Genomic DNA, 11,545 nt, shown 5'->3' on the forward strand with positions numbered 1-11,545 from the left:
CTCAAAGGGAATTAAGTATTTTAAATTAGAGTAGATATTGCCTGATGGCTCCCATTTCCACCAGCAGCTCACGACGGCACACTTTTCCTCATTGGCCTGCCAGCAACAGGTGCTATCACTGTTTTCCAGTTTTTCAGGCTGATGGGTATAAGCTGATAAATATCTTGTTGTTGGCTCACACCTGTAATCCCAGCACTTTGGGAGGCTGAGGCGGGTGAATCACGAGGTCAGGAGTTCAAGATCAGCCTGGCCAACATGATGAAACCCCGTCTCTACTAAAAATACAAAAAAATTAGCTGGGCATAGTGCTGGGCACCTGTAATCCCAGCTACTTGGGAGGCTGAGGCAGGAGAATTGCTTAAACCTGGGAAGCGGAGGTCGCAGTGAGCTGAGATCACTCTACTGCACTCCAGCCTTGGGGACAGAGACTCCGTCTCAAAAAAACAAAACAAAAACAACAACAACAAAAAAAAACAAACGTTGCTGTTACATTAATTTGCATTTCTTGACTACCAGTGACTTGGAGCTTCTTTTCATACATTTGTTGGTCAGTCACTCTTTTGCATGGTGTCGGGCCATGGCTGAAGCCCATGTTGACTGTGGTCTCAGGGATTTCCCACTGGGGACTCTCTGAGTTTCTGAGGACCTGGCTGCAGCCACTCTGGTTACATCAGGAGGAAAAGGAGATGGATTCATCTTCCACAGCCTACACCCTCTCAGAGAGTTCCCAACATGAAGAAATGATAAATGTTTGAGATGATGGATATGTCAGTTACACTGATCTGATCACCATACCTCACATATATCAAAACATCAATATGTTCTCAATAAATACATATAATTATTATATGTCCTTTTAAAAAAAAAAAAAAAACAGTTAAAGTCATGAAGATGCAAACTTGGAAAGCCCTCCTTGTCAAGAGCAGAAGTCTCTTTTGTGTTTAGAGAAGACCAAGGACCAACAAATAACCACTCCTTCCTCCTGCCACCACACCTGTCTCCCTCATATACGGCTAAGTCTTAGAGAAAATAAAGCATATGAAAGAAAGAAGCCTCACAGTCTATTTTGGCGAGAAAGGACTGGCGTGTGAATCTAATGTTCAGCCAAACTTAAAAATGGGCAAGGATGGTGATACAGTTTTTCTGTGTCCCCACCCAAACCTCAGCTTGTAGCGCTCATAATTCCCACGTGTTTTGGGAGGGACCCAGTGGGAGGTGATTGAATCACGGGGGCGGGTCTTTCCTGTGCCGCTCTCGTGATAGCAAATGGGTCTCACGAGATCTGAAGGTTTTAAAAAGGAGAGTTTCTCTGCACAAGCTCTGTTTGCCAGCCGCCATCTGCGTAAGATGTGACTTGCCGTTCCTCACCTTCCGCCACGATTGTGAGACCTCCCCAGCCACGTGAAACTGTGAGTCCAATAAACCTTTCTTTTGTAAATTGCCCAGTCTCAGGTAAGCCTCTATTAGCAGCATGAAAACAGACTAATATAGGCGGAGTTTTCCGATGCTACCAAATTAACAACTCTATCCCGCCTGTATTCACACACACCTGGGACCCTACAAACTGTGATTGAGGATAAGGCAGGGGTGATGTTGAAAATATTTACAATGGGTGTGACGTGGGCCCTGATCAGTCAGAAGAGATGCAGCTGCAGCAGCCGATCAGCGTGCAGTGGCTGAATGCCAGTCCAGGAGGGGGAACCACTGAAGCCTTGGTGCTCCTCTGCCCTGTGCTGAACAGACCCTGCCCTGCCATTTGCAGGCCACAGCAGCCAGTCCCTCTGGGACCCCACACCGAAGACTACCAAGCACCAGTCTTGTTAATTCTTTAAACAAGAATTCACTTGTTTAAACAAACCATCTCAGTTTTATAATCTCAAGAAGTTTAAAGCATGGGATCTTTTAGATACACATTTAAATGATAATTAAAGGAGCCTAACTAGGGAAGGGTAAATAATGCTTCTCTCTTTTTGATGATTGTGAAAACTCAGCCATTCCCCGATCCATGGTGAATACAGAATACAAATACTTAGAGTCACATCCATGCCTGGTGTAAATGCACAAATTCATACCTCAGCGGACACACACGCATGCGTGTGCTCACTACAACACGCCTTACCTGGACATGGCTGCAGCAAACTCCTCGGAGTTCTTGGTTTTCTTCAGCAAGGCTTTGCCCTCAGGGTTGAAGCCATACACCTCTTTCAGGGTGCACTGGCTGGTCTTCAGGATGAAGCTGCAGGGCTGGGGAACCTCCAGCTCAGCCTGAGAATACAGGGTAGCAGAGCACTGAGGCTGTCTATCAAGAGTGAGAGGCAGTCCCTGAAGCCCAGGGCTTAATCTCTAATCAGAGCACCAAATGGAGTGCCGCTGGGGAATATCACTGCCTGCTCCTCAACACCACATGCCTTATCAACATACCTCCTGGGTTCTCGGCACCAACCTAGACTTCATCCTATTGCTGGCCTTTTCCCCTCCCGGGTAACACGTTTCTTAAGTTTGCCCCTATGCACAGGAAGGAGGATGTCCTTTTATTGGTTCTGAAGTTACTCACTTTAATTATAAGAGCTGTGGTTAAATAGAAGCACTGTAGACTAGGAGTGAGAGTGAAGAAGAAAAAGAGAAAGCAGGAAGACGACCATCCTTAGTTTCCACAGCAAATGTCTCCTTAATGTCACCCAAAAAACTGGTTATATCTATTAGGGCGTAGTTAGAGCTTCACATATAGCGGGAGTTTCAAGGGATGTCTATTATCCAGCAGTATTCAAATAAGTTTATAGAAATGTTCTACATCTGTGCTGTCTAACATGGGAGCTACCAGCCAGGGTGGCCGTTGAGCAGTTGGAATGCAGCTAAGGTGACAACAAATTTGAATTTTTAATTTCATTCCATTTAAATAGACCTATGTGGCTCATGTCTAGCACATTGGACAGCACACAAGAGTTAGAGCACTCTCTAAAGAAGGCCACTTCTCAGCCTGACTTCCCCTCCCCACCCAAACCCCTACAGCGCTTATAGGTCTTCTCCAGATGTACATGACATGAGTACAACTAGTCTCAATAAGTAAAGTTTTATTTTAGAACAAACTGCATGTTTATATTCTTTCTTCTGTCCATTCATTTTTTAGCAACAGAGTCTGTTAGACTTAGATTATAAAAACTGCATTTCACAGTGCATTTCCGAGATGCCCACCTCCCTTAGCTCACCTGCTGGGCTTCTCGCATGCTGAAATCTACAGACCCACACTGCTGCTAATCTAGATGATGTACTCTCATTGCATCTGAGAAGTTCATGGGAAAACACATCTGGCTTGCAAAATTTTGGGGGGAAGACAACATCTCAGCAATGTGTCAGACTTACAGAGGCAAAATTCCAGCACTTCGATGAGATTACAACAGTTCTGGGATGTTCTGTGTTTACTCAGTACACAACCTCCGGGAAGGTCATGTATTGGGCGCCTGCTGGAACAGGGCTGGGGGAAAGCTGTGGGCTCCAGGTTCCTCCTGCCCGTGTCCTCCATACCTTGCAGTTGATCCTGGTGACGCTTCTTGAATCAGCAGTCCCAGGGACGCCACTGGAGCTCTCAGCCTCGTAGCTGTACACGTATTTCCGGAGGTGCCTGAATCTGGTTGCATCTCCTAACATGGGGAGAAATACGTCAGCCACGTAGCAGAAATAGCTCTCCCAAGGACAGTCAATTCTGGGCAGAGAGGGGCAGTGACATAGATAATTAAAAATGGTAATTAAACTCAAATTATTTTTTAATTGACTTTGCATTATACTTAATTTGTCTTTATAGATTTGACTTCTTCGTTATGTTTTTGCTAAGGCTAAGGTTTAAATTAGCTGGCATGTCTTGAATATATCATCTGAGGCACAGGGAAGGGAATGACAAGTGTCAAGTAATGGGGCTCAGAAAATCTGCAGAAGACCCTCTGGCAAATAAAGAGATGACAACGTGAAGCAAATAGATAGTACTCTCTCTAATGCTTTAACTTGAAAACGCGGTAATTCCGTGACTCTGAGACTACCAAATACCGGAGGCAAAGTTCAATTAAGCATTAGGCGTAACTAAAACTCCTAGTAAAGGAGTTTCTGGAGGTTTCCACTGGGCTTGAAAGGAATTTTCTGAACAATGGAAGAAAAAGCTGAGTGCTGAGCCCAGCTGCAGTGATGACAGATGCCCACCAGATGGCGGTGCTGCCCCATCAGAAGCCCGCCCAGCGGCTCCAGCACACAGTCCGGCTTCGAGGCCAGCTTCTTTGACCCCCAGGGGTCAGGTAAATAGGAAGGGGGTGGAGGTCCGACTTGTGCACAGAGGTTAAAGTCAGCATTTCCTCACCCTCACATGCTTCTAATCAATGACTAGTCACTGATAAATAGGACAGTGATGTTTCTTCAAAGCGTGCCCAGGTCAACAGAGTGACAGTCCCTTCCCTCCCCCACCCCCAGGCTGAACTTTTGGGACAGCACCGAAGGGCAGGTAGAAGAGAGTTGGCATCCCTTGGGGGTGCTCAGCGGCTCAAGGAACTTGCTTCCTGGGCTCAGAGCAGGGCACAACATGGTGCCATCTCAGCCCTGTAGAGTGAGAGGCCCTCAGGGACCCGGGTGTAGGGGGGTCACGGGGCTGGACGCCCCTCCCCGCCCCATGCGCAGATGCCTTACGTGGACAGATCGGGGTGACATTTTCCAGCACTTCCTCTTCTGTAAGACAGAGAAAGAAATCCGTGAGCGTCCCGCGTCTTCCCAGCGAGTGCTAGGGCCCGACATGAAGGACCACCGGCACAGGTCTCACCTTTTAGGAGGGGGGCAGGCTCCGGAGCGCCCCTCCTCAGCCCCTCCATCCCGCGCCCCCTATCCTGAGCCTGCAGGGGCCGCCAGCTCGTCCAGTCCCCCCACTCGCCCTGGCCCCTGTGGATGCCCTCCCCCTGGCCTAGCCCCGGACTGCCCCAGCCAACCCCCTCCTTGCCCGCAGCGCGCCCGCGCACTCACCCGCCCTGGCGCCCACCAGCAGCAGCAGCAGCAGCGCCGGCAGCGCTAGCAGCGCGGGCCTCGGCGGGCCCATGGCCGGCGGCGGTGGGGCGGCTCCTGGGCTGCGGCCCTGCTGGCTGGACGGGCTCCTCGGGGACAGCAACCGAGAAGGGCAGCTCAGCCCCGCAGGCCCCAGTGAGAATGCGCGGCCGGCGCGCACACCCCTTTTATAGGAGGCCCAGTCTGCAGGGGCGCCTGGATTGCAAAAGGTCCAAAGGGCGCGTGCCCGGCCTGGCCTGTTTGCTTTTCCGCACTGCACCGTCTTCTCTTTGAGCCTTGAGGAGCCTCAGGGGAGGGGGCCCACTTGGGATGCAGCCGCAGCCACCCGGAGCTGGGTCCCCGCTGTGCTCCCTCCCCTAAGCGTCTTCAAGGCTCTGGCGGGCCCTTCCTGTATCTCAGTGGGGCCATGGCCGGTGTCTCAGGGTCTGAGAAGCCTGCCCTGACCAGGAGTGCCTTCTTCAGGAGATGACCCACCCCGGGGACAAAATCCCTGCTTCTCTTGCACTGAATTGGGAGCCACGTGGAGAATCAGTCCTGAGCACTGTGTTGGTGGAGACATGTTCCCACTGGCTCCTTCTTTTCCATTTTGGTGGACCTTGGATTTTCACAGATACCCTAGTCCTGATCAGTATCTGTGGCTGTGAGTTCAGCACGTGCTGGGTGGGGGCGGAGAGAGAAAGGGGATGCAGGGAGGTCTGGTGAGTGACCAGCCACTGCCCCTGAGGATGGGTGGCCTGCCTGGTCCCAGCAGGAGTCCAAGTGCCTGTCTTCAAGAAACCCCAATGAGGAGAGGCCTCTGAGGAAGGGCAGCCTCCCAGGACCCACCTCTCTTGGGCAAGGTCTTCTTAGGAAGTTGCGAGAGGGCTTTCCCTACCTGCACCAGCTTCTGGGTTTCCTCCAGTGGTGGGGAGGCCAACGAGGAAAAGCAGGGTAGTGGACAGGACACGTCATGTTCCTCACAGATATCTGGAACTTTCTCCATGCATCATTTCCTTCTCTTCTAGGCACTGTCCATTTTCATAGGAAACTTCAGCCAGCGCTCTCTGCCTCTGCCCAGCTGTAGGGAATCAGCCTTAGTAAAATTTCAGCAACACTCATTTTACTAACCCAGGGTCACTCAGAAGGGCTTATTGATGGGATGGCGCTATGATGGGCTGAACGAATGTCTGAGCCTGGCCGTGTCCCCAAGGCACCTCCAATCTGGTTAGGGAGACAAGCTGTGCAGGCAGGAAACTGCTGGTGAGCAACTGAGGTAGGATAGAGGGGGGGCTAACCGGGTAGCTGTACCTGCTGGGGGGCCACCCAGGAAGGCAAGTGGGAGGCGGCCAGGGGCAAGCTGGATGAATGGGGGTGGGAAGTGGACGGTGCCTGTTGCTGACGCCAGTGTGTGCTCAGTGTTACAACTTGTCAGCTTTGTTTGAATTATGAGATACCTCCAGATATAACAAGCTACTGGTGAAGACTGATAATTCCTGAAGGGTCAACTTTGAAACAGTAACTCTGTATAAATACCCAGTTCCCTTGGAGGAGACTCACAGAAAGATCTTCGCCTGCTTCCTGCACATGGGCTCCACACCTGTCCTTATTCAGATACTGTGGTTACCTATGAACTCCTGGAGGCAGCCAAACTCCCTCCAGTGATCAGTTGCTTTGCATCCACAGCATATTAATGTTAGTTAAAGATGGATATTACAGAGGTCTCAACTCAAGTCTGGTCATACCTACACCACTGAATTGTGAAGGGTCTGGAAAATGTAATTGCTCTGAAACCCCATTTCTCTGAACACTTGATTTGAATTATTCTATGTGGACTGATGTTCCACAGGATTCACTCATGCTAGTGTTTGAGGAAATGGTCCTGCTCCCATGCACATTCACATTAGGGAGAATGGGTAAGAATATTCATGACAGAGAAGCCAAAAGGAGGTGGGGAGCTTTAATTTACAAGCATAAGTCCAGGCTTTATCTGTTGGGTGCAGATGAAGCCAGGGTCCTATGGTCAGCATCGATAGAGAACATAATTTTTACAAAGTAGGAATTGAAAATGCATCTGATGACTGGAAACAACATTGTGAAGTGTTTGGATGAGCTGAGAGGACTGTCACCATCTCTAAAGGAGGAAACCTAAGACAGCTACTGGGCTCAGGTTCCCTTTTTTCCTGGGGGTTTTTGGTAAGTCCCCCCTGGACTGGGCCCCAGCCAGCAGTACCTATCCCATGATGGGGTCCAGCACACAACCCCCTAGAGCAAGTGTTAAATTGTTGAGCTGACTTGACTACATTCACAGAAATGCTGTCAAGATTAACAATGAGCGTAGATTGTTCTTCAGTTACAAAATCCACTTAGATCCTTCGTCAAAAACTATTTGGAGATATCTTATTTGTGACCAAAGATATTACCCTTCATTCCTTTCCCTTTAGGTAGAGACACATTCTGGTGTCACACAGATCAATCTTAGCTAGTGACTGTGACTTATCAGCTCATGAATGCAAAGTCCTGTTTGGTGCACCATCAGTCTGGGTAATCACAAGGCTCTGAGTACCCATGAGAAAGCCACCTGACTGGAGGAATTCAAGACATTAGATAATGCTGAATGTCTCAGTTACATTCTCTAGAAGCAAAACTATCCATTGTGCCTATCTGCAGCTGACCAGAAGGGTCTTGGCCAAGTTCAGGGAATCATGGAGGCTAATACAGGCCCCCAGGAGACCAATATTCTGAGTTTAGTGCTGTTCACATATTGAGGTAGGTGCTTAGTACATAATTTGCTGAATATGAATGAATGAATCGGCACTATTCAGCTGTACCCTATTTTTCAGGATATTTATGCATAGCAACCATGATGCTAAATTAATATTTTCAGTGATATAAAGCAGGGAAATACAATCTATACCAATTATTCCCAGCCATGCTGCTCTAAAATCTCATCAAATAGGGACCAGTATTGACAATGATTAATTAGCCTATCCCTTTTCTGCGTATGACAGCATTGTAATTGCAAATGATGCTCAGAAGCTGGAAAATAAACTTCAAACGTTGTAGATGGAACCATGCCCAGGGTGGCCTGTTCACCCAGTGACAGCATGTCACACACACACACATACACACACACACACACACACACACACGAGAAATATCAGGGAAAAAATGGCGCATTTAGGTGAATGGTTCGGGTGGAAGATGGTAGGGTGAGCCAGTGTCAACCAAATGTAGGCATTCCAGATGGGTGATTAGCCTCCTGTGAGAAGCAAAAAGAAACTTTCCTTCTCCGTCATTCTGCTACTCTAGAGATAAGGTGAGAATGTTGAGTCGCAGTTACTCCCGGGAGAGAAGCCAGAAGTCAGCAGGGTTCAGTGTGCAGTGAGGAGCTGTGTGTGGGAATTATCACTCTCTTGCCTATGAGGATGTCATCCTCCCACCCTCCCAGGGCTGGCTGAAGCCCCACCTACTGCGCTGAGTCTTTCTCTGGGACCCCGCCCAGTTAGACTTCATGGCTTGTGACTGATTCCCTGTCATGCAGTTTCTAGGTAGGACAGCAATTATGAAGGGCCTTCATACAAACCTGCTCTTGCTGCCTTGAATTTATGTTTTCCTCTGATAACATTATTTGATTTTTCACGTGTTTACTTGTTACCTTGCCAATGAGGGAGAGAAGCTAGGAGAGCAAAGACCATGTGTAGTTCACAGATTTGTACCCCTCATCCTCTCTTCCTCACCGACACCCTTGCTAGGCCGAGCAGATGGTAGCCAAGCAGTAAACACTGTGATTATAATGTAACATGGTCCATGTGAATGGGTTTCTTTCATACGCACACCTCATTTTTACTCTTGGGTGTTGCTGCTAATATTTACATCTTAATTTGGAATGCACAGTCGACTTGGAACTGTACGAGAGAGAGAGGAAGAGTCTGTGAACTGGGGCCGTGGGACAGTTTCTGTGGCTCTAGATGGCAGTCCCTCACCTGTGTGATGAGAAGACAGGACTGGATGATCTCTTAGTCCCATTCAGCTCTGACTACTTTGATTCTATGGAAACTTTAGGACTGAAAAAAAAAAACCACATAAATTATTCTGGGCTCAAACCTCATGGCTCTTAGGAGCTGTGGCTGAGGACCCAGAACCATGATGCAGGAAGGATTTTCTGGGAGGCCACCAACCTCTCCAGAGACCTGTGCCCACACTGCCCAAGAAATAGAACCCTTCACTCATTTTATACAGATTTTCAAATAAGGTGAGTGTACGCCCTCCTGGGGACACAGGGGCACAGGGAATCACTACTCTCTGGAAGTTCTTCCCCATGTCTACCTTTAGGCTTCATCCTTGCCTTGACCTCGGATAAGCTTCCTTAGATATAACTAAGCGTTTCCTTTGAAAGGCTTTTGGTCAGCTTTTGTCAGCCACTTTTTACTACTTAAGTTTTCTTTATTTTCTCTCAAGGCTAAGGCTCAGAATGCATTACCTCAGAAGGCTAAGACTGGTGCTGGTGCTGGACAGCTGGGTGGACAAACACATCTCAGCGTTCCCACACCAGCACTGCTTCTCTTCACGTGTTATGGAGCTTCTGAGCATGATTTTCCAAGATCTTCCAGACTAGGAGAAGGGCATAATCAGATGTCACAGCCAGTAATGAACGTATGTAGTGTGCCCAGTGTGGGGTCTACACAGTTAGACTGTAGTGGTATGATGGGGGTCTCAGGGGTCCTGGAGGGGTGAGATTGAGCTGGCTCTAAGGTGGTGGGCAGGATTTGGGTAACTGAAGAGGGAGGCACACTGAAGTGCAGTGGCAGGAGGCTGGGAACATGTTGGATGTGTCTGGCTGCCTGTGATGACACCGGCCTACTGGAATCTCTGGAGAGGCCTGGGGAGAAGGGAGACAGGGGGATGGTTGGGGGGGATATGGTTTGCTATGCCAAGGCCAGGGACAGAGCTTTCAGGCTAATGAAGCCTTTGACTTAATTTGACACTAAATGTAGTACATATGGCATTGAAACTCTGGATTGTGTAGGCGGCCATGAGAATTGGGCTGAATTCTCCTTGTCCAGAGCTGTGAAGGGAGATATAGCAATGAGAATCTGTAGTCTCAAACATAGACAGGATCTTAGAGACCAAATCATGACTAATATTCTCATCTTATAGATGGAGAAACAGGGGCCTAGACACCCTAAGATGTTTTGTTTTGTTTTGTTTTCATGACAAGGACAGAAGTAGGCAAGAACTTGGATCTTCAGTTTATAATGTAGGTTATCCATTCTACTCTGATTGCACTAAGTCTACATTGGCTTACATAAAATTGCATGGAGATTGCTCTTTGGACCAGGCACAATGCCTTATGCCTGTAATCCCAGAACTTTGGGAGGCTGAAGCAGGTGGATCACCGAGGTCAGGAGTTCGAGACCAGTCTGGTCAACATGGTGAAACCCCATTCTACTAAAAATTCAAAAATTAGCCGGGCATGGTGGTGTTCACTTGTAATTCCAGTTACTCAGGAGGCTGAGGCAGGAGAGTCACTTGAATCCTGGAGGCAGAGATTCCAGTGAGCCAAGATTGCGCCACTGCACTCCAGCCTGGGCAACAGAGTGAGACAGAGACTCCATCTTGAAAAAAAATGAATCTTTGATATCATTGTATTCTCTTGTATATTAGTCTGTTGTCACTGCTGTGAAGAAATACCTGAGACTGGGTAATCCATAAAGGAAAGACTTTTAATTGACTTGCAGTTCCACATGGCTGGGGGAGGCCTCAGGAAACTTGCAACCATGACAGAAGATTAAGGAGAAGCCAGGACATTCTTTACATTTAAGCAGGAGAGAGAAGAGTGAGGAGCAAAGGGGAAAGAGCGCCTTATAAGACCACTAGATCTCGTGAGAACTCACTCACTGTCACAAGAGTAGCATGGGGGTTTCTCCCTAAACATGTGGGGATTATGGGGATTACAATTCAAGATGAGATTTGGGTGGGGACACAGCCAAACCGTATCATTTTGTAATCTATTTCTAACTGAAAGTGAAAAAAATTTCATTGATTTTTTTGTGGGTTTGTATTTAGAATAAATATGATTATGTAACTCATTCTGTAGAATCATAGAGGTTCAGGGCCTCTCTGATTCATACAGCCTTCAAAAGACTGTAAGTTTATTGAATCCAACTCTTCTTCATTAATTTGAGAATACCTGGGCACCCATTAATAGGCTGCCTAACTAGAGGAATTTAATGAAATTAGATCATGTTCTAGGCAGCATGCAATGAAGAGTTTCTAGAAGGGAAGCTTCTCCACCCTGTGTTTCTACAGGTGGCCAGATGGAGCCTACACATGTGTCACAGTGCTTTGTGGTCATATCTCAGGTCTCTGCTATTTCTGTCCCCAATCTGGGGCACAGACGGTTCCATTACAGGGAAAGCTGAGAATGGTCAGTACTGAGGTGGAAGTTTTTCTGACACCATCGTTACCTAGATTCCAAAGTAAAAACCAAATAACTACCAGAATGGCCTGATGCTATTTTCATCTGTATGTTTTT

General features: G+C 47.9%; 1 protein-coding gene across 1 annotated transcript in view; it reads right to left on the reverse strand.

Moving 5' to 3' along the window:
* Nucleotides 1-5,065, reverse strand: part of APOB (apolipoprotein B) — a 42,308-nt gene extending 37,243 nt beyond the window's left edge. Inside the window, exons 1-4 of the mRNA XM_021677055.2 lie at nucleotides 4,993-5,065; nucleotides 4,666-4,704; nucleotides 3,523-3,638; nucleotides 2,120-2,265 (exon numbers count right to left, since the gene is read on the reverse strand). Coding sequence (XP_021532730.2) covers nucleotides 2,120-2,265; nucleotides 3,523-3,638; nucleotides 4,666-4,704; nucleotides 4,993-5,065 — 374 coding nt within the window. The remainder of the gene's footprint in view (nucleotides 1-2,119; nucleotides 2,266-3,522; nucleotides 3,639-4,665; nucleotides 4,705-4,992) is intronic.
* Nucleotides 5,066-11,545: the final 6,480 nt, after the last annotated feature.

The sequence above is a fragment of the Aotus nancymaae genome, unplaced genomic scaffold (genome assembly GCF_030222135.1).
Source record: "Aotus nancymaae isolate 86718 unplaced genomic scaffold, 86718_ANA_hifiasm-v0.15.2.pri h1tg000057l, whole genome shotgun sequence".
In the NCBI taxonomy this organism is placed as follows: Eukaryota; Metazoa; Chordata; class Mammalia; order Primates; family Aotidae; genus Aotus; species Aotus nancymaae.